This window comes from Bubalus kerabau, chromosome X, assembly GCF_029407905.1.
Source record: "Bubalus kerabau isolate K-KA32 ecotype Philippines breed swamp buffalo chromosome X, PCC_UOA_SB_1v2, whole genome shotgun sequence".
NCBI classification, from domain to species: domain Eukaryota; kingdom Metazoa; phylum Chordata; class Mammalia; order Artiodactyla; family Bovidae; genus Bubalus; species Bubalus kerabau.
Genome location: NC_073647.1, coordinates 160,345,813 through 160,368,191, shown reverse-complemented (window position 1 = coordinate 160,368,191; position 22,379 = coordinate 160,345,813). Strand labels below are relative to the sequence as shown.

The 22,379-nt window shown below is 44.7% G+C and overlaps 1 protein-coding gene across 9 annotated transcripts in view; it reads right to left on the bottom strand.

Moving 5' to 3' along the window:
• Positions 1-1,393: 1,393 nt before the first annotated feature.
• Positions 1,394-22,379, bottom strand: part of PNPLA4 (patatin like phospholipase domain containing 4) — a 43,484-nt gene continuing 22,498 nt past the window's right edge. For 4 of the 9 annotated variants that reach the window (XM_055564882.1, XM_055564888.1, XM_055564881.1 and 1 more), the window contains 4 exons: positions 20,735-20,800; positions 19,914-20,100; positions 3,946-4,098; positions 1,394-1,599 (listed from right to left, as the gene is read on the bottom strand). In XM_055564882.1, coding sequence (XP_055420857.1) covers positions 3,992-4,098; positions 19,914-20,100; positions 20,735-20,800 — 360 coding nt within the window. In that variant the 3' untranslated portion in view covers positions 1,394-1,599; positions 3,946-3,991. Of the gene's footprint in view, positions 1,657-3,945; positions 4,099-15,563; positions 15,860-19,913; positions 20,101-20,734; positions 20,801-22,379 lie in introns of those variants that run through there. The other 5 variants (XM_055564883.1, XM_055564884.1, XM_055564887.1 and 2 more) reach the window with 5 other exon arrangements.

Genomic DNA, 22,379 nt, shown 5'->3' with positions numbered 1-22,379 from the left:
CTTTACGGGGGGCTGTCCCCCACCACCTCTCTCTGGAAAAGGGTTAACTTACAGCTCCAGTTGATCGAGTTCCTGGGCGTGACAAGAGTGTTTTAACCTACAAACTCCTCTCAAGCTTATTCCAGCCACATGTGATTGTTCACAGCCTCCCAACCGTGAGAGGCATGGGATGTTCTAAACTGTCTAAATACAGATTCCTTTGAGCAGTTAAAAGATTGATTAGAAATTGTATTGGTGAAGGGTTTTTCACTTGTTGGGCCAATGTTTGCTGCTAAGTTTCCATATCCCTTACCTCCTGTGTCCCTGGCAGTGTATTGATTAATATAATTGGTGTATAGGAATGTAAGTAGTAGCTTTAATGTTTGTAACCTTGGACCCTTGAGTTAATTCTTTTTCTTGTTATAGCCCACCACACCTTTGTCCTATAGGAATGCAACTTTATCTAATGCTTTCGGAGGGTGGTGCCTGACTTTAGAATGATCACCTTTAGAGAAAAATAAGTTTTCTGAAGAAAGAGTCACAAAATGTTAACAGGCCTCCTGGCCAGAAGGTGTTGTAAATCACCTAAACTTCTGCATACGATAAGCTTGCAGGAAGAAAGCCTGGCTTACTGCTGACTCTACCCCTCCCCCCATTATCCTCTATGCACAACTTAAGGTAAAAAACTACTTTGGAAAATAAAGTGCGGGCCTTGTTCACCGAAACTTGGTCTCTTCACATCGTTCTTTCTCTCACCTTCTGGCTGAACTGGGGCGTGGAGGCTCGTCAAGCCTACTAATTTTGCCTGGGCTTCTAAGATCTGACTGGGGAGGCCTTAGTGTCTCCTCTCCTTCGGGAGAACGGGAGGACGCCTGCGGCTTATGTAGGTGACGTAAATTCCTTATTTTGGAATTTTATTAGCTTTCCACGTAAACCAAGTTATTCAGCCTCTTTGCTCCACTGAATTTTCTCACTGAGCTATCCTTATTTAACCACTCTTTATATCTTTAATTCTATCGTATCCTGATCGCCGAATCTGTCTCCCCTTCGAATTCCCTGGATCCACCGGGGCTGGACCCCAGCACTCTCTAATAACCTTATGGTTCCCAGGGGGAAGGGTGGGGGAAGGGATAGTCAGGGAGTTTGGGACGGACATGGACACACTGCTGTGTTTAACGTGGAGAACCAGCAAGGACCTGCTGGACAGCATAGGGTACTCTGCTCAGTGTCATGTGGCAGCCTGGATGGGAGGGGAGTTTGGGGGAGAATGGATACATGCGTATGTATGGCTGAGTTCCTTTGTTGTCCACCTGAAACCATCATAACGTTGTAAATTGGCTATACCTCAAAACAAAATAAAGTTTTTAAAAACTGCAAGCATTACAAAAACTCCTAATAAAATTGATAGCGATGATAAGCTTTTATAAAAGGATTTAATTAAAAACTTCCCTGAAGAACTGTGTTCTCCGTTAACAAGTTGTAAGCGTCCTACTCAAACCAATTTTCTTTAAGTAAAAACCTGCTGGCGTCGTCGAAGCCCCGGCGATAGAGCGACTCCATTGTCTTCCTGCTTGGTGGGAAGAGGGCCCGCTTGAGTCTCACCAAGTTTGCCACGGACAGCTGGGACAGAAAGACACACCGTAGGATACGACAGGGCTGGTCAATCAACATTTACATCTGTAAGCAAAGCCTGCTTGTTATACATGCTATTAGCAATACAAAAAAAATAATAATAATAAGTAGGAAGAAAATCATCTTAAAATGTGAACTGCAGGGCTTTCCAGTCAGTATAAACAAAATAATCTTAAAATCTCAACTGTGGGCTTTGCTGATGGCTCAGTGGTAAAGAATCTGCCTGCCAGTGCGGTGGATACAGGTTGGATCCCTGGTCCCAAAAGAGCCCACACGTCTCAGGGCAACGAAGCCTGTGCACCACGATTACTAAACCTGTGCTTGAGAGCCTGGGAGCTGCAGCTGCTGAGTTCACGTGCTATCACTACTGAAGCCCGTGTGCCCTGGCGCCCGTCCTCTGCAACCAGAGAAGCCACTGCAATGAGAAGCCTGCTCTCTGCAACTCGAGAAAAGCCTGCATGGCAACTAAGCCCCAGCATACTCCCCTCGCCGCAAAAAAAACAAAAGAAAACAAAACACAGAACTCCACACGAAGACTGCAAGAGGGTTTCTCAGCCTGGGTACCACTGACGTTTAGGGCCAGATGCTTCTCTGTCGGGGCGTCTGTCCTGTGCACTGTAGGATGCTGAGCAACATCCCTGAGCTCTATCCCTTGATGCCAGTACACATTCCCAACTTAGCCAGTGTCTCCTGCATATAATGGGCTTCCCTGGTGGCTCCAAAGGTAAAGAATCTTCCTGCCAATGCGGGAGCCACGGCCCGATCCCTGGGTGGGGAAGATGCCCTGGAGGAGGGCATAGCAACTCACTCCAGCATTCTTGCTTGGAGAACTCTGTGGACAAAGGCTCAGTCCATCACGTCTGAGTTAGACACCACTGAGCAACCAATGCTTTCACTTTCAGGGGCTACAGTCCATGGGGTTGCAAAGAGTCAGACATAACTTAGCACGCACACACCTGTATATAGTATCACTCCCTGTTGAGAACTAATTTTTGACTAGATTGAGGGAATCAATATTTTTGCCATTTCCTTCTTCACCTACCTCCCTGACCAGGGATCCAATCCATATCCCCTGCTTTAGAAGTCTTAACCACTTGACTACCAAGAAAGTCCCATCAGGCAGCTGTAAATGAGATCATCTGATTGTTTTAAAAGGTGGCAATGATTAAATATGTAAAAACATTAGTGGAAAACTTAGGGACCTACCAGGAAGGAAATGGCAACCCACTCCAGAATTCTTGCTGGAGAATCTCATGGACAGCAGAGCCTGGGGGCTATAGTCCATGAGGTCGCAAGAGTCGGACATGACTTAGTGACTAAACTGCCATACCACCACCACCACCACCAGGGAGGTAGCATCCCACATTCCGTGTGGCCAAAAAGCCAGAATATAAACAACAGGAGCAATATTATAACAAACTCAATAAAGATTCTTTAAAAAAACAAAAATGGTCCACATTAAAAAAAAAAAAAATCTTAAAAAAATAAAATTGCACTTCCCTGGCAGTCCAGTGGTTCAGACTGCCTTCCAATGCAGGGGACACAGGTTTCAATCTCTATGGGGGGAACTAAGGGTCCCACGTGCCACAGGGCAACTAAGCCCAAGCACCTCAACTACTGAGCCCAAGCACCTCAACTACCGAGCCCAAGCACCTCAACTACCGAGCCCGAGCACCTCAACTACTGAGCCCAAGCACCTCAACTACTGAGCCCAAGCACCTCAACTACTGAGCCCAAGCACCTCAACTACCGAGCCTGAGCACCTCAACTACTGAGCCCAAGCACCTCAACTACTTAGCCCAAGCACCTCAACTACTGAGCCCGAGTGCCACAACCACAGAGTCCATGCACTCTGGAATTCTGGTCTCCAGCCACAACTACAGAGCCTGTGAGCTCTGGAGACCTCTCACTGAAACAAGGAGCCTGCCCACCACAACTAAGATCTAATGCAGACAACCAGTAAGTCAGTCTTTTTTTTTAAAAAAATAAAATTGCACTGAAAACTTGCCAAGTATGCTGACCTGAAAAATAAGTGACGAAACAGGAAATGTCCCACAGAGACAGTTCAAAAATAGTAAAAAAAAAAAAAAAAAAAAAAAAGATTGTACATTCACAGTCTCTAGGTACCCAGGTCCATATGCACGACATACGTTGTGACTCATTTAAAATATGGCAAAATCCACTACAATTATTGTAAAGTAATTAGCTTCCAATTAAAATAAGTACATTTTAAAAAACATGCATGCAAATCTGTACATACGATGGAGTTGCCAAGTGTGGGAAGCGTGTGGAGTTTCAGGGGGTCTGTGACGGTCGGGGAACATCAGGACTCACCAGTGCTTCCTGGTTGGTGACGCTAACGTAGAAATGCAGCCGCCCTTCATCCTGTGGGGAGATGTCGAGTCGCCCACTGAACGGGGAGATGGTCACCGTGCGGCCGACGGGCAGGACTGGCAGGCTGTTGGTGAAGCTTCCGTCCACCCACCTCTGTGGAGAGAACGGCCCCAGTCAGCGCGTGGAGACCGCATCCCTCCCCCATGAAGACAGTGAGCCTGGACTTCCCCAAGACGACACCATCCTTCTGAGAATCCGAGCCTTGGGGATGAACACCCTCGAGTTACTATTGATGAGGACCAGCCTGACTGGATTTGTTTTGGAAGCGAAGCAAATCTTTGTATGCATGTCATTTAGCCACAGGTTTCCACGGTGGCTCCGTGGTAAAGAACCTGCCTGCGATGCGTTTGATCCCTGGGTGGGGAAGATCCACTGGAGGAGGGCATGGCCACCCACTCCAGGATTCTTGCCTGGAGAATACCATGGACAGAGGGGCCTTCTGTGCTACAATTTATGGAGTCACAAAGAGTCGGACATGACTGCGCACAGAACATTCACACACAGCCTTTATGCATATAGTAACAAGTTTGGGTTTATAGTAAGAAACTATAGTAAGAAACCCATGGGTTTCCCTGGTGGCTCAGCTGGTAAAGAATCTGCCTGACAGTGCAGGAGACCTGGGTTCGATTCCTGGGTTGGGAAGAACCCCTGGAGAAGGGAATGACAACCCACTCCAGTATTCTTGCCTGGAGAATCCCATGGACAGAGCAGCCCAGTAGGTTCTCAGTGCATGGGATCACAAGGGTCGGACACGACTTAGTGACTAAACCAAACCAAGAAGTTTGGACGGAATCAGGAAATCTCTCCAGTTGTTTCAAAGCTTTAAGTAGATTACTTAAGACCTTATTATTATTATTTTTTTTTAACTGATGATGGCACATGCATAAGAAGCCACATGTAACGAGCTTGGGATTTATCATCTAATCAGGATGCAAAGCCAAGTTGACTCTGACACTGAGCAGATCATCCCCCATAAAAGGCGGCTCCATTTTTAACTTCAGAACTGCAAATCGGCATTGTCTGTAGCCAAGTGAAAAGTAAATAAATAAAGGACCACCAGAAACGCTTTCATCTCCAAAGTGACTCCTGAGTACATAGGGCTTCAAGCCTTGAAGAATTAGGGGTAGGGTGGGTGGAACGGTGGGAGAGGGCTATGAAGTGTTCAACAGGAGCACTGTTCAGAAGAGAGTCTGTGCTTTCAGACCTCGGCCCAAAGGAAAGAGAGGGAGAGACACAACAGCAGGACCGAGGACCGTCCACAGGCTTCTGCACACCCGGACGCTGGGGGCAGGCGGAAGAAGCACAAAGACGGAATTCCTCATGGCGTTTCAAGAGAAAAAGACTTTCAATCTGCCCTTGAGCCCCAGAATAAGCTCTAACAATAAACACACAGACACACAAAACCAAAGTTCAAACGCTACAGGCTACATCCAGATTGGAAATATCCTGCCGTGGATGTGGGAATACAAAGCTAGAAATTGTGGAGAACACCTTGTCACTCACCCAGAGTCAGACATCCTGGAGTGTGAAGTCAAGTGGACCTTACGAAGCATCACTATGAACAAAGCTAATGGAGGTGACGAAATTTCAGCTGAGCTATTTCAAATCCTACAAGATGATGCTGTTCAAGTGCTGCACTCAATATGTCAGCCAATTTGAGTTGGAAAACTCAGCAGTGGCCACAGGACCGGAAAAGGGCCGGCCTCCTCCCAACTCCCAAGAAGGGTAGTACTCAAGTATGTGCTAACCACTGCACAGTTGCATGCATCTCCCATACTAGTAGGATCATGCTTAAAATCTTGCATGCTAGGCTTCAGCGTTATGCCAACCAAGAACTTCCAGATGTACAAGCTGCATTTAGAAAAGGCAGAGGAACTGCAAATCAAATTGCCAACATTCACTGGATCGTGGAGAAAGCAAGAGAATTCTGGAAAATATCTACTTCTGCTTCCTGCTTCACTGATGTATACTAAAGCCTTTGACTAAAGCCTTTCCAAAAACTGTGGGAAATTCTTAAAGACATGGCAATTCCAGACCACCTTACCTGTCTCTGGAGAAACCTGTATGCCGGTCAAGAGGCAACAGTTAGACTCAGATGCAGCAACTGACTGGTTCAAAATTGGTAAAGGACTAAAATGAGGTTGTAAACTGTCACCTTGCTTATTTAACCAATATGCAGAGTGTATCACATGAAATGCCAGGCTGGATGAATCCCAAGCTGGAATCAAGATTGTCAGAAGAAATATAAACGACCTCCGACAAGCAGATGATAACCTCTCTAATGGCAGAAAGTGAAGAAGAACCAAAGAGCCTCTTGATGAAAGTGAAAGAGGAGAGTGAAAAAGCTGACATGAAACTCAACAGTCAAAAAACTAGGATCATGGCATCCAGTCCCGTCACTTCATGGCAAAGAGATGGGGAAAAAGTGAAAGCCGTGACAGATTTTATTTTCTTGAGCAGCAAAATCACTGCTGAAGCTGAAGCTTCAATACTTTGGCCACCTGATGCAAAGAACTGACTCATTGGAAAAGACCTCGATGCTGGGAAAGATTGAGGGCAGGAGGAGAAGGGGACGACAGAGGATGAGATGGTTGGATGGCATCACCAATTCAATGGACATGAGTTTCAGTAAACTCTGGGAGTTGGTGATAGACAGGGAGGCCTGGTGTGCTGCAGTCCATGGGGGTCACAAAGACTCGGACACAACATCCACTGAACAACAACAGCAACCTCACAAAATAATCTATTTTGGAGAAAAAAAAGCAAGGAGGTGAGGACTGAGAAACAGGTTAGCATAAAGCATCCTCAACTGAGTTAAGGACCTTCATTCACCGTCATTCACTTCATGTCTTTTTCTCTTTTAAAATGTTTTTCTTACCTGTTTTGATTTCTAGAGCAGGTGACTAAAGGATAGGTATTGTTTACAAAGGCCTTGGCCAGCAACCACCTCCCCTCAGAGGAAATAAAAGTAAGTAAACAGACAGTGAAAATGTGTTGAAAATCTCTGGTTGAGGGAACTGCATGTTGGTGGAGGAAAAAACATAAGTGGATTGGATTAAAATGAACCTGACCTGGGTGATCTGCTTACCGTCATTATTTTTTAAAAGAACAAAACACATTATATAATTATGTATTATATACACACATTTATACATGCTTGTGTACGTATAAATATGGATACACACACACATAAGACTATACAAATACTGTCTAAAAAAGACAGGTTTGTATTAAGAAGGCCCCCACATTGTAAAGGAACTACTACTGTATTTGAGCAGACTCCAGCAGACAGTGGAGGGCAGAGGAACCTGGCATGCTGCAGTTCATGGGGTTGCAAAGAGCTGGACATGACTGAGCGAATGATCAACAACTTCAATAAAAATTAATTAATTAAAAAAAAAAGGTCCCAGATATCTGGTTCTGTGCCTTACTGTCCTGGAGTTTTTTTTGTTTTTGTTTTTTTCCTTCTCTTCCCTCATTGCTTTGGATGTAGACACCAAATTCTGGAATAGATAATACCTAGAAAAAGAGAAAGAACACTTTCCAAAATTACCTTCCATACCCTCAGTAGAATATCTCACCAGTGATGCAAAAATTCAGAGGTTTCATCAAGGGAAATAAAAAATATGCACCAAATGCCATATAACTTAACTGACAGCTCCCTTGTTTTATTCAACTGAAGGAAAAGAAGGGCAATGTGGCTCGTTAATGTGCAAAGTGTTCTAATTTCCATGGGGCTAATGACTGCCGCTTAAGGGAATTGAAAGCGTTTTTTCCAAAATCTGTTCACTCTTGTTAGCTTATTCTGATTGGATAAATGAGTCAGGGAAACAAACAGCTTATCAAGGGGCTTGATTAAATTTTCAGCGTTGCTCGCTACTCTAACCATAACCCCAGCAGCTCAGATGTTGTAAATACAGTCCATCTTTCTCCTGATTCATGCTCTCATGAACTGTATCACTCCCAACAACCACACACACACACACACACACACACACAGCCCACCCCACCCTCAGGCATGCTAATGTGAGCAAAATTTCTGGAAACAACAATAACATTACTAAATCCAAATACCTTATATCTCATGTGCTATGGATAGATTGATGCTTTTGAAGTGTGGTGTTGGAGAAGACTCTTGAGAGTCCCTTGGACTGCAAGGAGATCCAAGCAGTCCATCCTAAAGGAAATCAGTCCCGAATATTCATTGGAAAGACTGAGGCTGAAGCTGAAACCAATACTTTGGCCACCTGATGCGAAGAGCTGGCTCTTTTGAAAAGACCCTGATGCTAGGAAAGATTGAAGGTGAGAGGAGAAGGGGACGACAGAGGATGAGATGGTTGGATGGCATCACTGACTCAATGGACATGAGTTTGGGTAAACTCCTGGAGTTGGTGATGGACAGGGAGGCCTGGCGTGCTGCAGTCCATCGGGTCACAAAGAATCGGAGATGACTGAGCGATGGAACTGAACTGAACTGACTGATGGATAAATTAAAACTGCAATCCCTATGCTTCTGGCCATGACTTCTCTGGCTGTTTGCAACATATTCCTCAAAATCATTCCCACTTTGTGGGAAGCATTCCATAAGCTGCCGTGACAGTGAGGATTCCAAAATCTTGCTGATGGTTCTTCCCAGGAGAGTTTTGCCCTGAGTTTCTTAGTTTCAGATTATAGCACCTTCATTCATCAAAGGAAAGGGTAGGCCAAAGAAGTTAAAAAGAAAATTGTTCCAGGAGAAAAATGTGCTTCAAAAACCAAACATGTGGGACTTCCCTGGTGGTCCAGTGGCCAAGACTCTCCACTCCCAATGAAAGAGTCCCAGGTTTGATCTCTGATCAGGGAACTAGATCCCATATGCCCCAACTCAGAAAAAAAAAAAAAAAAAAAATTCCATGTGCCACAATACAGGCCCAATGCAGGCAAACAAACTAATATTTTTTTTAATTCTTATAAATTAAAAAACATTTATAAACATGTATAGAAAGAAAGAGACAGAAGTCGCTCAGTGGTGTCTGACTCTTTGCGACCTCATGGACTATAGCCAGCCAGGCTCCTCCATCCATGGGCTTCTCCAGGCCAGAATACTGGAGTGGGTTGCCATTTCCTTCTCCAGGAGATCTTCCTGACTGGATTGAACCCAGGTCTCCTGCACTGCAGGCAGATGCTTTACCGTCTGAGCCACCAGGGAATCCACCAGGGAATATTTAAATGTGTATAAATATTAATAAATATTAAAAAAAAAATCTGGCCCCTACAAGTTGCTGCCACTTGTCCTAACATCCTTTACCCATATCTCTGCATTCTGGCTCCCACAGTTGATTGTCTTTTCTCCTAACGCCCTTTACCTGCGTCTCTGACCATATTCTAATGTGCTCCATGGTAAGGTGAACTGTCTGAGTCCAGAGAGTAGAAAAGAAACAGAGGTTCTTCAGTAGAGAAGACGAGCTTGTGCCCAGAGGGGGGGTGGGGGTCTGCTGTGGCTGTCCTTGGTGGATTACAGTGCTGCAGACCAGAGCTGAGGCGATGATTCCACAGGATAGGGACACCCATCACAGCAAACCCAGAGGGGCAGTCGTCCGCCAGCACACGTCAAGCCGTGTCTCACAGGTGACGCCTTCTGGGTTCACACCAGGCTCATGACCTCCAGCAGCTCATGTCATATAATTGAAGGTGAAGACTGTCAGCTCAAGGCTGTCCCCAGTACCAAAAGCGCTCACTTCTTCCTGCACCAAGTCCTTTCAGAACACGCCATGCACGCCTGGATGTATGTTCCACACTGCGAGAAGCTCATGCTAGAACCTCGAGGCAGGGCTGGACTTGCTCTGCAAACAGTTTTGCCAGAAAGAGGAAGACAAATACCATATGATAGCATTTCTCTGTGGGACATAAAAGGTGGCACAAATGAACTTATCGACAAAGCAGAAGCAGGGTCAGAGGCTCTGACTATGGTCAGAGCACACGGTCAGAGCACAGACCGTGGCATCAAGGGGGAGGGGCAGAGGGAGGGAGTGGGGAAGGAACGGACTAGAAGCTTGGGGTTAGCACATGCCAACTGTTACATGAAGGATGGATAAACAAAAGGTCCTGCTGTATAGCACATGGAGCTGTGTCCAGTCTCCTGGGATAAACCATAATGGAAAAGAATGTCTATATGTGTATAGCTGAGTCGTTGTGTTGTACAGCATAAATTGACACAACACTGTAAATCCACTATTCAGTTAAGTTCAGTCGCTCAACGTGTCTGACTCTTTGCAACCCCACGGACTGCAGCACGCCAGGCTTCCCTGTCCATCATCTGGAGCTTGCTCAAACTCATGTCCATTGAGCGGGTGATGCCATCCAACCATCTCATCCTCTGTCGTCCCCTTCCCCTCCTGCCGTCAATCTTTCCCAGCATCAGGGTCTTACCAGTGACTTGGCTCTTTGCATCAGGTGGCCAAAGTATTGGTGTTTCAGCTTCAGCATCAGTCCTTCCAATGAATATTCAGGACTGATTTCCTTTAGGATGATTGGTTAGATCTCACTGCTGTCCAAGGGACTCTCGAGCGTCTTCTCCAACACCACAGTTCAAAAGCTTAATTCTTCAGTGCTCAGCTTTCCTTATAGTCCCACTGTATGCTCAGTCATGTCTGACTCTTTGCGACCCCGTAGACTGTGGCCCGCCAGGCTCCTCTGTCCATGGAGATTCTCCAGGAAAGAACACTGCAGTGGGTTGCCATTCCCTGCTCCAGGGGATCTTCCTGACCCAGGGATTGAACCTAGGTCTCTGCATTGCAGGCGGATTCTTTACTGTCTGAGCCACCGGGGAAGCCCAGGAATACTGGAGTGGGGTGCCATGCCCTGCTCCAGGGGATCTTCCTGACCCGATCTTCCTGACCCAGGGATTGAACCTAGGTCTCTGCACTGCAGGTGGATTCATTACTGTCTGAGCCACGGGGGAAGCCCAGGAATACTGGAGTGGGGTGCCATGCCCTGCTCCAGGGGATCTTCCTGACCCAGGGATTGAACCTAGGTCTCTGCATTGCAGGCGGATTCTTTACTGTCTGAGCCACGGGGGAAGCCCAGGAGTACTGGAGTGGGGTGCCATTCCCTGCTCCAGGGGATCGTCCTGATTGAGTCCTTAGCAATTGGCAAGCGGCCACCACTTGGCTGCAGAAACAAGCAAGCGCCCCCAGGAGCGCCCTGTCAGTCACCGTGCACATGGGGTCCCCTCTTCCTGGGCTTTATTACACAGCCAACGGGGACCAGGGACTTCCCTGGGGGTCCACGGGTTAAGAACTGCCTGCCAATGCAGGGGACGCAGGTTCGGTCCCTGGTCCAGGAAGATCCCGCATGCCATGGAGCAACTAAGCCCGGGAGCCACAACTGCCGAAGCCCTTGAACCACAGCTACTGAAGCCCACACGCCCTAGAGTCTGCTCCGGAAGAAGACAAGCTGCTGCAATGGAAAAGCATTTGCACAACTCGAGAGTGGCCTCCACTTAACTAGAGGAAGCCTGGGCGCAGCAACAAAGACTCAGTGCAACCAAAGATGAAACAAACAGAAAAACACGTCATTACGACACTGCTCCTGTGCACAGAGGCCAGTCATCAGAGGGTCGTGCCTCGCCTCCCAAGGTCAAATATATATATATATATTTCTTACTATATGTAAATATAAATATATGTATTTCTTACTATATGTAAATATAAATATATATATTTCTTACTATATATAAATATGTATGTATTTCTTAATACATAAGTCACAAAGGCGTGTCCAACTCTTGGCGACCCCATGGACTGTAGCCTACCAGGCTCCTCCGTCCATGGGATTTTCCAGGCAAGAGTACTGGAGTGGGTTGCCATTTCCTTCACCAATTTCTTAATATACCTATGTTTTAATATATAAATATCTATTTCTTAATATATATATTTCTTACTATATATAAATATATCTATTTCTTAAAATACCTACTTGTTAATATATATATAAATATCTATTTCTTGATATATATAAATATTTACTTCTTAATTATATAAGTATTTATTTCTTAATATATATAAATATATACAGTTCTTTACATATATAAATATATATGGATTTCTTTACATACATAAATATATAAATTTCTTCATATATATATATTTATATATATATAAATATATGTATATTTCAAGAAATGAACAAGACTTAATAGAGCAAGAGGCCTGTGACTGATGCAAACATTACAGATCATCCTGGGAAAGGTGCCCTCTGACTCAGCTATACGTCTTCAGTGAAGTGAATGAATGTTTCTGCATCTCCATTTCCTCATCTGTAACATACAGTGGTAATATTCCCTACAGCACATGGGAGTGGACTCTGATGAATCAGATAGAAAGCAGTAACAACAGAAGTTTTGCTTCTTTTTCCCATGAAAGCAACATTGAAGGTACATTGGTAAGGTGCCCCTCCTCAAATCATGCACGCCCCAACTCTATCTGTCTCTAATTACAGAGTGATCTGTGACCTCATGATCCATAATGGCTGCCAGAGCTCTGGTCATCACGTCTAAGTTCCGGGAAGCAGGGAGGAAACAAACATACACAACCTCACTTCCTGTAAGTCCCACAGTAACTTGGCCTGTCTCTCACTGCCCGCACTTGAGGGGATGGCCACACCTAGCAGCAAGGAGCACTGGTGAACATGACCTTGCAGCTACATGGCAATAAGTCCACATAAGAATTGCAGTTCCGTTACTGAGGAAGAAGAAGAGGACGCTGTATGTTGGAAGAAACCAGGAGCCATCAGCACCTGCACCTTATTCATAATACAGTTATTACTACTTAAACACGGGACATGTTCAGCATAGTCTTACAACATATTCAGGTGGCCAGAAACATCATTGACGTTTCCCCATATTACAGAAAACCCAAGTGGACCTTCTGGCCAACTCAATACTAGCCTTCTGGGTCTCCGTTCTCTAATCTTCATTCCATCCTCCGTTTCCTTCCTTCCTTACCACAGCTCCATCCACCTTCTCCATCAGCACCTCTTAATTTACCCATCGCATCAGCAATGCTGATGACTCCCAGATCCCAAATCCCCTTTTCATGATCATATATAATCTCGTAAGACACCTGAGTGCTTTGCATATATATATTTTTTCCTGCCATTTAGCCATTTCTGTCATGATTATATATTATCAAGCAATAATTTGAAGTGAAATCATCACATTTCAGATCATCAAATTAAAGTTCATAACCGTAATATAAAGTTGATTTGGCTAGCATCTGTGTTCAACGTTTATAGGTAAAAATAAGTGTTGATTTTTACTGCTCTAACGGAAAAATGCTATTTAGCCTACTTTAAAATTGTTAAGTCAAGTGGGGTACTTTTCACGTTTTTAAATGACAACAAAAAATCGTGCTCCTTGGTAACTGAGTATCTGCTACCTCTGAGCGGCAGTATCCAGAATAGGGGTGGGAAAAAAAACAGCTTTGAGATTCCCAAGTGGTCCAGTGGCTCAGACTCCTTGCTCCCAATGCAGGGGGCACTCGTTCAATCCCTGGTCAGGGAGCTAGACCCCACGTGCCTCAATTAAGAGATCCCATGTGACACAACCAAGACAGAGCACAGACAAATAAATATTTAAAATGGCTTTCTGCGAGCTTTTGTTTATGCTGCTTTAAAGAAAAAAAAAAATCAGTGTATATGATGTTTCTGAGTAGTCATGGAGAGGGTTGTAGCCAACAGCACAGAGGCCCATCCCTGCCAGTAATGCCTGTGTCTGTGGCTAATAAAGAGAGCTCAACCTGGACAAGGCAGACCACTGTAAGGGTCTCCGTCTCTCCCTCTCCATGACCTCATCCAGTGACTCAGCCTCACTCTTCTCATCTGCCCCTTTTAGACAATCATGCCAGGGCACACTGGTTTGGCCAGGAATACTATGAGAAGCACGGAAAAGGGCTGGGATGGCCAGGAAAAGTCAGAGGAAGAAAATCATGAGGGCTCACAAGGTCCAAACATAGACAGATCCCCAAACACATTAGCCAAAAGATGTGTAAAAATCAATCCCCTGGTTTTGAGACCATCCACCCACTGAGCACAGGCCTTTTGCAGGGTCTTCAAAGTGAATGAACCAATGACAGCTATTAAATGCTTTTCATGTACACATTTATAAATACATACATATCACATGTCTATAAGATAAATGGCATTAATCATCCACGAGGATGTGCCTGATTTTGAGTAGGTGTTACACAGTGTATGGGATTACAGAATATATATCTGCAGCGTGTGTTACATAGCTTCTGTGTCTGGAAATTCCCTGGTGGTCCAGTGGCTGAGACTCCAAACTCTTAATGCAGGGGCCATTATGGTTTCAGTCCCTGGTTTGGAACTAGATCCCACAACGCCCTGCTAAGAGGTGTCATGCTGTAATCAAAAGATCATTCATGCTGCAACTAAGACACAGAGCAGCCAAATAATATTTAACTAAATGGTGGCGCTAGTGGTAAAGAGCCTGTCTACTAACGCAGGAGACTTCGAGAGTCGCAGGTTTGAGTCCTGGATCGGGAAGATCCCCTGGAGGAGGGCACGGCAACCCACTCCAGTATTCTTGCCTGGAGAATCCCATGGACAGAGGAGCCTGGTGGGCTACGGTCCATGGGGTTGCAGAGTCAGACACGACTGAGTGACTGAGCACAGAGACAAATAAATCGCCACTGTGTTTGACCATAACACACTTATCTCTGGTGTGCATTAAGGAGATACTGTGTCTGGTTATCAGGGTGCATGCTGGTGTGTAGGCTATGGAAGAGCAGGATCAGACAGGATGGTGAAATTTTATAGCACAAACATGTTTTGCAGGACGCAGAAAGAAGACTTTGGGCAGTGTGGACAGCAGATAGCAGGTGGTAGTTCACTCAGTTCAGTCGCTCAGTTGTGTCCAACTCTGCAACCCCATGGACCACAGCACGCCAGGCCTCCCTGTCTGTCACCAACTCCCGGAGCTTACTCAAACCCATGTCCATCGAGTCGGTGATGCCATCCAACCATCTCATCCTCTGTCATCCCCTTCTCCTCCAGCCTTCAATCTTTCCCAGCATCAGGGTCTTTTTAAATGAGTCAGTTCTTCTCATCAGGTGGCCAGAGTATTGGAGTTTCAGCTTCAGCATCAGTCCTTGCAATGAACACCCAGGACCGATCTCCTTTAGGAGGGACTGGTTGGATCTCCTTGCAGTGCAAGGGACTCTCAAGAGTCTCCTCCAGCACCACGGGTCACTACGTCTCTCTAAAACGCCTCCTGCAGCTCTCCGTCAGTGATGGCTGTTTCAGCCTCTCCTTCACAGATACATTTCCAAGGAGGACCCAAGAGAAGAGCGGCTGGCTGCCAGCAGGGGGACCCCTGGGGGTGGGATGGCATGAAGGTCTCCAGCCTCATGTGGGGGCCAGGTGAGGGACATCCTGATCGGTTTCCCCAGCCTGATAGCGCACTTTGCTTCTAACTGTTCATAGAAGGGGCCGTCAAGAGTACTTTTTTTTTTTAAGATCTAATAAAACACTTTATTATGAAGAATTATCCTGATTATAATAGTCTCTGGTCCATCAATGGGGAAACGTTACAAAAAAAGGCAACTTATAATATACCAACTGTGCAAATCAGATATTTTAGGTGGAGATATTGTCTCTGTGAAAACTGAAACTGTTAGTCACTCAGTCGTGTCCGACTCTTTGCAACCTCACGGACTGTAGCCCACCAGGCTCCTCTGTCCGTGGGATTCTTCAGGCAAGAATACTGTAGTGGGTTGCCGTTTCTTTCTCCAAGAGGATGTCTTGGAAGTCTAAAGAAGTCTTTTGCTGAGGCTTGATTTGTGACTCAAGATGTGATCTGAAATTAAAATCGTATCACGCATCTGCTCTGATACCAATGGTGTGAGATCAGAAATTAATTATAGGGGAAAAAAATGTAAAAAACACAAACACAGGGAGGCTAAAGAATATGCTATGAAATAAATAACCAAGGGACCACCGAAGAAATCAAAGAGAAAATCAAAAAGTATCTGGAAACAAGTGACAATGAAAACAAGATGATCCAAAACCTATGGGATGCAGCAAGACCCGTCCTAGAAGCAAGTCTGTAGCAATACTATCCGACCTCAAGAAACAAGAAAAAGAGACAGCAACCCAACCTTACACCTAAAGCAACTACAGAAGGAAAAACAAAAACAACAACGAAAATCAAACTTAGTAGAAGGCAAGGAATCATAAAGATTAAATAAATAAAAATAAATAAAATGGAATGAGGAAAACAATAGCAAAGGTCAATAAAACTAAAAGCTGGTTCATTGAGAAGATAAACAAAATTGATAAACCTGTAGCCAGACTTTCCAAGAAAAAAAAGGCACAGGACCCGAATCCATAAAGTTAGAAATGGAAAAGAGAAGCTACAACAGACAATGCAGAAATACAAAGGATCATAAGAGACTGCTGCTGCTGCTAATTCGCTTCAGTCGTGTCCGACTCTGTGCGACCCCATAGACGTCAGCCCACTAGGCTCTGCCGTCCCTGCGATTCTCCTACAAGCAACCATATGCCGATAAAATAGACAACCTGGAAGAAACGGACAAATTCTTAGAAAAGTACAGCCTTTCAAGACTGAACCAAGAAGACACAGGGGCTATGAAGAGACCAATCCAAAGGAGTGAAATGGAAACTGTGATTGAAAAATCTTCCAATAAAACCAAAGTCCAGGACCAGATGGCTTCACGAGCGAATTAAATCAAGCATTTTTACAGTAGAACTAATATATATCCTTCTCAAACCTTTCCAAAAAATTGCAGAGGAAGGAATACCCCCAAACTCGTTTCATGAGGCCATCACCGTGATACCAAAACCAAATATACCACACAAAAAAGGACAATTATAGGCCAACATCACTGATGAACATAGATGCAAAGGTCTTCAACAAAAATACCATTAATAGCAATCCAAATCCAAGTAAAAGGATCACACACCAGGATCAAGTGGGATGTTTCCCAGGGATGCAAGGGTTCTTCAACATACACATATGATCATCTCAATGGATGCAGAAAAAGCTTCTGACAAAATTCAACACCAATTTATGGCAAAAATGCTCGAGAAAGTGGGCACAGAGGAGACCGATCTCAACATAAAAAAGGCCACATGCAAGAAACCCACAGCAAAGTGCATTCTCAATGCTGAAATGTGGAAAGCACCTCCCCTGAGATTAGGAACACGCTAAGGGTGCCCACTGTCGCCATTATCAATTCACATCGTTTTGGAAGTCCTAGTCAGAGCCATCAGAGAAGAAAAAGAAATAAAAGGAATCCGGGTTGGAAAAGAAGTAAGTGTCATGTCACTGTTTGGAGATGACATGATAGATAACATAGAAAAACCTACAGATGCCGCCGGAAAACTACTAGAACTCATCAATGAATGTGCTAAAGCTGCAGGATACAAAATCAATACACAGAAGCCTCTTGCATTCATACATGCTAACAACCAAATATTAGAAAGAGGAATTGAGGAGACAATCCCCTTTACCATCACAACAAAAACAATATCTAGGAAAATCTACCTAAGGCGACGAAAGACCTGGACTCAGAAAACTGAAGACATTAAAGGAAGAAATCACAGATGATACAAACAGATGAAGAGGCATGCCATGTTCCAGGAGTGGAAGAATTAACACTGTGCAAGTGACTGTACTACCCAGAGCAATCCACAGATTCAGGGCCATCTGTCAAAGGAAGAATCAACATTGTGAAAGTGATTATACTACCCAGAGCAATCCACAGATGCAGGGCAGTCCCTGTCAAAACACCAATGGCATTTTGTTTCCCCAAGAATTAGAACAAAAATTTTTACAGTTTGTATGGAAACACAAAAGACTCCAAATAGGTTCTAGGTTCATCCACCTCATTAGAAGTGACTCAAATGCGTTCCTTTTTATGGCTGAGTAATATTCCATTGTGTATATGTACCACAACTTCTTTATCCATTCATCTTTTGATGGACAAGGGTGAAGTGAGTCAGAAAGAGAAAGATAAATACCATGTTCTAACATATATATGGAATCTAGAAAAATGGTACTGAATAATTTATTTACAGAGTAACAATGGAGAAACAGACATAGAGAATTTACTTATGGACATGGGGAGAAGGGAGGAGAGGGTGAGATGGAAAAAAAAAAGACTCTGAATAGCCAAAGCAATCTGGAGAAAGAAAAACAGAGCTGGAGGAATCAGGTTCCCCAACTTCATACTCCAAAGCTACAGTAATCAAGAAAGCATAATATTGGCACAAAAACAGATCAACGGAACAGGACAGAAAGCCAGAGATAAACCCACACATTTTGGTCACTTAATCTATGACAAATGATGCGGAAACAGTGGAAACAGTGGCTGACTTTATTTTGGAGGGCTCCAAAATCAATGCAGATGGTGACTGTCAGCCAGGAAATTAAAAGACGCTGACTCCTTGGAAGGAAAGTTATGACCAACCTAGATAGCACATTAAAAAGCAGAGACATTACTTTGCGGACAAAGGTCCATCTAGTCAAGCCTATGGTTTTTCCAGTAGTCATGTATGGATGTGAGAGTTGGACTATAAAGAAAGCTGAGCACCGAAGAATTAGTGCTTTTGAGCTGTGGTGTTGGAGAAGACTCTTGAGAGTCCCTTGGACTGCAAGGAGAGTAAACCAGTCCATCCTAAAGGAAATCAGTCCTGAATATTCATTGGAAGGACTGGTGTTGAAGCTGAAACTCCAATCCTTTGGCACCTGATGCAAAGAGCTGACTCATTTGAAAAGACCCTGATGCTGGGGAAGATTGAGGGCAGGAGGAGAAGGGGACGACGACAGAGGATGAGATGGTTGGATGGCATCACTAACTCGATGGACATGAGTTTGAGTGAACTCCAGGAGTTGGTGATGGACAGGGAGGCCTGGCATGCTGCAATTCATGGGGTCACAAAGAGCGACTGATCGACTGAACTGAACTGAAATGAATCTATGACAAAGGAGGCAAGAACATACAATGGAGAAAAGACAGTCTCTTCAATCAGTGGTACCTGGACAGCTACATGTAAAAGAATAAAATTAGAACACTTTCTAACATCAAACACAAAAATAAACTCTAAATGGATCAAAGACATACATTTAAGGCTGGACACTATAAAACTCGTAGAGGAAAACACAGGCAGAACACGATTTGACATAAATTGCAGTAAGATCTTTCTGACCCACCTCCTAGAAGATAGAAAATCAAAACAAAAATAAACCAAGAGGGTCCAGTTACACTCAAAAGCTTTTGCACAGCAAACGAATTCATAAATAAGACAAAAAGACAATCCTTAAAACGGGAGAAAATATTTGCAAATGAAGCAGCTGACAAGGCATTAATCTCTAAAATACACAAACAGCTCCTGCAGCTCAATATGAAAAAAAAAAATCTGCAAACAATAAACGCTGGAGAGGGTGTGGAGAAAAGGGAACCCTCCTACGCTGTTGTTGAGCATGTAAAGTGATGCAGCCACTATGGAGAACAGCATGGAGGGTCTTCACAAAACTAAAAATAGAAGCACCACATGATCCAGTAACCGCACTCCTAGGCATACACCCCAACAAAACCATAATTCACAAAGACACATGCCCGCCACGCTCACTGCAGCACCGTTCACAGGAGCCAGGACGTGGATGCAACCTAAATGCCCACTGACAGAAGAACGGATAAAGGAGATGTGGGCCACACAGACCATGGAATATTACTCAGCCACGAAAAGGAATGGAACGGTGCCATTGGCAGGACATGGACGGACCTAGAGACCGTCATACAGAGTGAAATAAGTCAGGAAGAGAGAAGCAAACATCATATAAGATCACTTACACGTGCAATCTAGAAAAATGGCACAGATGAACTTACCTGGCAAAGCAGAAAGAGACAGACTGAGAGAACAGATGAATGCAGACCAAGAGGAGAGGCGGCGGAGTGGGATGACCTGAGAGCCTGGGGTGGATGTATCTCTACTAATGATACTGTGTCTAACATAGACAAGTGACGAGAAACTCCTGCACAGCGCAGGGAACTCGACTCGGCGTTCTGTGGTGACCTAGGTGGGAAGGAAATTCAAAAAAGAGGGAATATATGGAAACACATGGGCCATTCACTTTGCTAGACGGCAGAACTAACAGGGCTTCCCCGATTGCTCAGGGGTAAAGAATCTGCCTGCCAATGCAAGACATGCAAGAGACAGGGGTTCAATCCCCCGGTGGGGAAGATCCCCTGGAGAAGGAAAGGGCAACCCACTCCAGTGTTGTTGCCTGGAGAGTCCCATGAACAGAGGAGGCTGGCGGGTCACAGAGTCGGACATGACTGAGCATGCACACCCAGCACTGCAAAGCAGCTATAATTATCTATAATTATATAATTAAATTATACTTCAGTAAATTTTTTAAAAACTCTGCTGCTTCTTTGGATATTAAAAATAAGGGTAAAGTTTTTTTTAACCAAATGAAAAAAGGAGGGCCCTCGTCAATCATTCTCAACCACGAAACCTCAGCTCCAGGGTACCACGGCCCCTGCACTGGACTCTTTTCCTTTTGTTAAACAGACACAAACCTGTGAGACTAAAGTCATAGGAACAGAGTTGGAGCCGCCAGAATAATATCAAAATCATGGATGTTCCTAAAGGAAACGGATGACCACAGGAGCCACGGATCCCGCGTCGGCTCTAGGACGCTTACCTGCCCTTTGTACTCCACTGGTTTCAGTCCTGCATAGATGGGCAGGAAGCTGCTGGCCAGCAGGACCTAGTGGGCAAAATAAAGACACAGCTCGTGAAATGAGACAGCAACACGCCCTACCATCTATTTCGCACGTCACCTACTAGGAAGTTACAATTGTTTAAACACAAAGTGAAGCGAAAGTGAAGTCGCTCAGCCGTGTCCGACTCTTTTCGACCCCATGGACTGTAGCTTACCAGGTTCCTCCGTCCATAGCATTTTCCAGGCAAGAATACTGGAGTGGGTTGCCATTTCCTTCTCCAAAATCTACTATAAAAATGAAATATGGTCCATGTATTTCATGGACACAGTGAAACCAAAAGCATTAGTAGCTCAGTCATGCCCAACTCTTTGCGACCTCATGGACTGGGGTCTTCCCAGGCTCCTCTGTCCAAGGGATTCTCCAGGCAAGAATACTGGAGTGGGTTGCCATTCCCTTCTCCAGGGGATCTTCCCAACCCAGGGACTGAACCTGGGTCTCCTGCATTGTGGGCAGAATTCTTTATCAAGTGAGCCACCAGGACATACTTAAACAGAAGATAAAATTTTTCATGTTGGAAAAGACATTAAAGACATCGGCACAATTTATGGTCCTCTGATTCCATCGACTTCACCTGAGAAACACTGGCACTTTAATGGTAGATGGTAGAGTCACTGCACAATTAAAGTCCAGTTCAGCTGAGTTGCTCAGTTGTGTCCCACTCTTCGACCCCATGAACCGCAGCATGTCAGGCCTCCCTGTCCATCTCCAACTCCCAGAGTTTACTCAAACTCACGTCCATCGAGTGGGTGATGCTGTCCAACCATCTCATCCTCTGTCGTCCCCTTCTCCTCCTGCCCTCAATCTTTCCCAGCATCAGGGTCTGTTCAATGAGTCAGCTCTTTGTATCAGGTGGCCAAAGTACTGGAGTCTCAGCTTTAGCATCCAGTCCTTCCAATGAACACCCAGGACTGATCTCCTTTAGGATGGACTGGTTGAATCTCCTTGCAGTCCAAGGGACTCTCAAGAGTCTTCTCCAACACCACAGTTCAAAAGTATCAATTGTTCTGTGCTCAGCTTTCTTTATAGTTCAACTCTCACATCCATACGTGACCACTGGAAAAACCACAGCCTTGCCTAGACGGACCTTTGTTGACTAGACAGATTAAAGTCCAGGTGTATCTAAATTCCTGTGTGCATACAGGCTGCAAGTCAGTTATTTACGATGCTCTATGCCACACTGTGAGAATCATTTGGATGTTTCAATCTTCCAGAGGAACAAGCCCTCTGGTTGTCATGGCAGTGATTAGCCCGCAGCTGAGGGATGTTTGCATTTATGTCACCAGGCTGTCACCGAGGGAAGAACACATGTTACATGCCAGGGACACGCCCTGGATATGTAATGAGACACTGCAAGCTAGGTGCACCAATCATACTTTACCTTCCATTTAAAAAGTCGAAAAAGACTGATGTTGCAAATATTACCGTCTTCCCCCACAGAAAAAGCTGGGTTCTGGGGAGCTTTCCTGAAATGCACAAGTTTTTATTGTGCAATGCGGTTTGCAAATCGCTATGTTCTATCAGGAAAGATATAGCGTTAGATACTGACTACTTAAGCTCCAAACC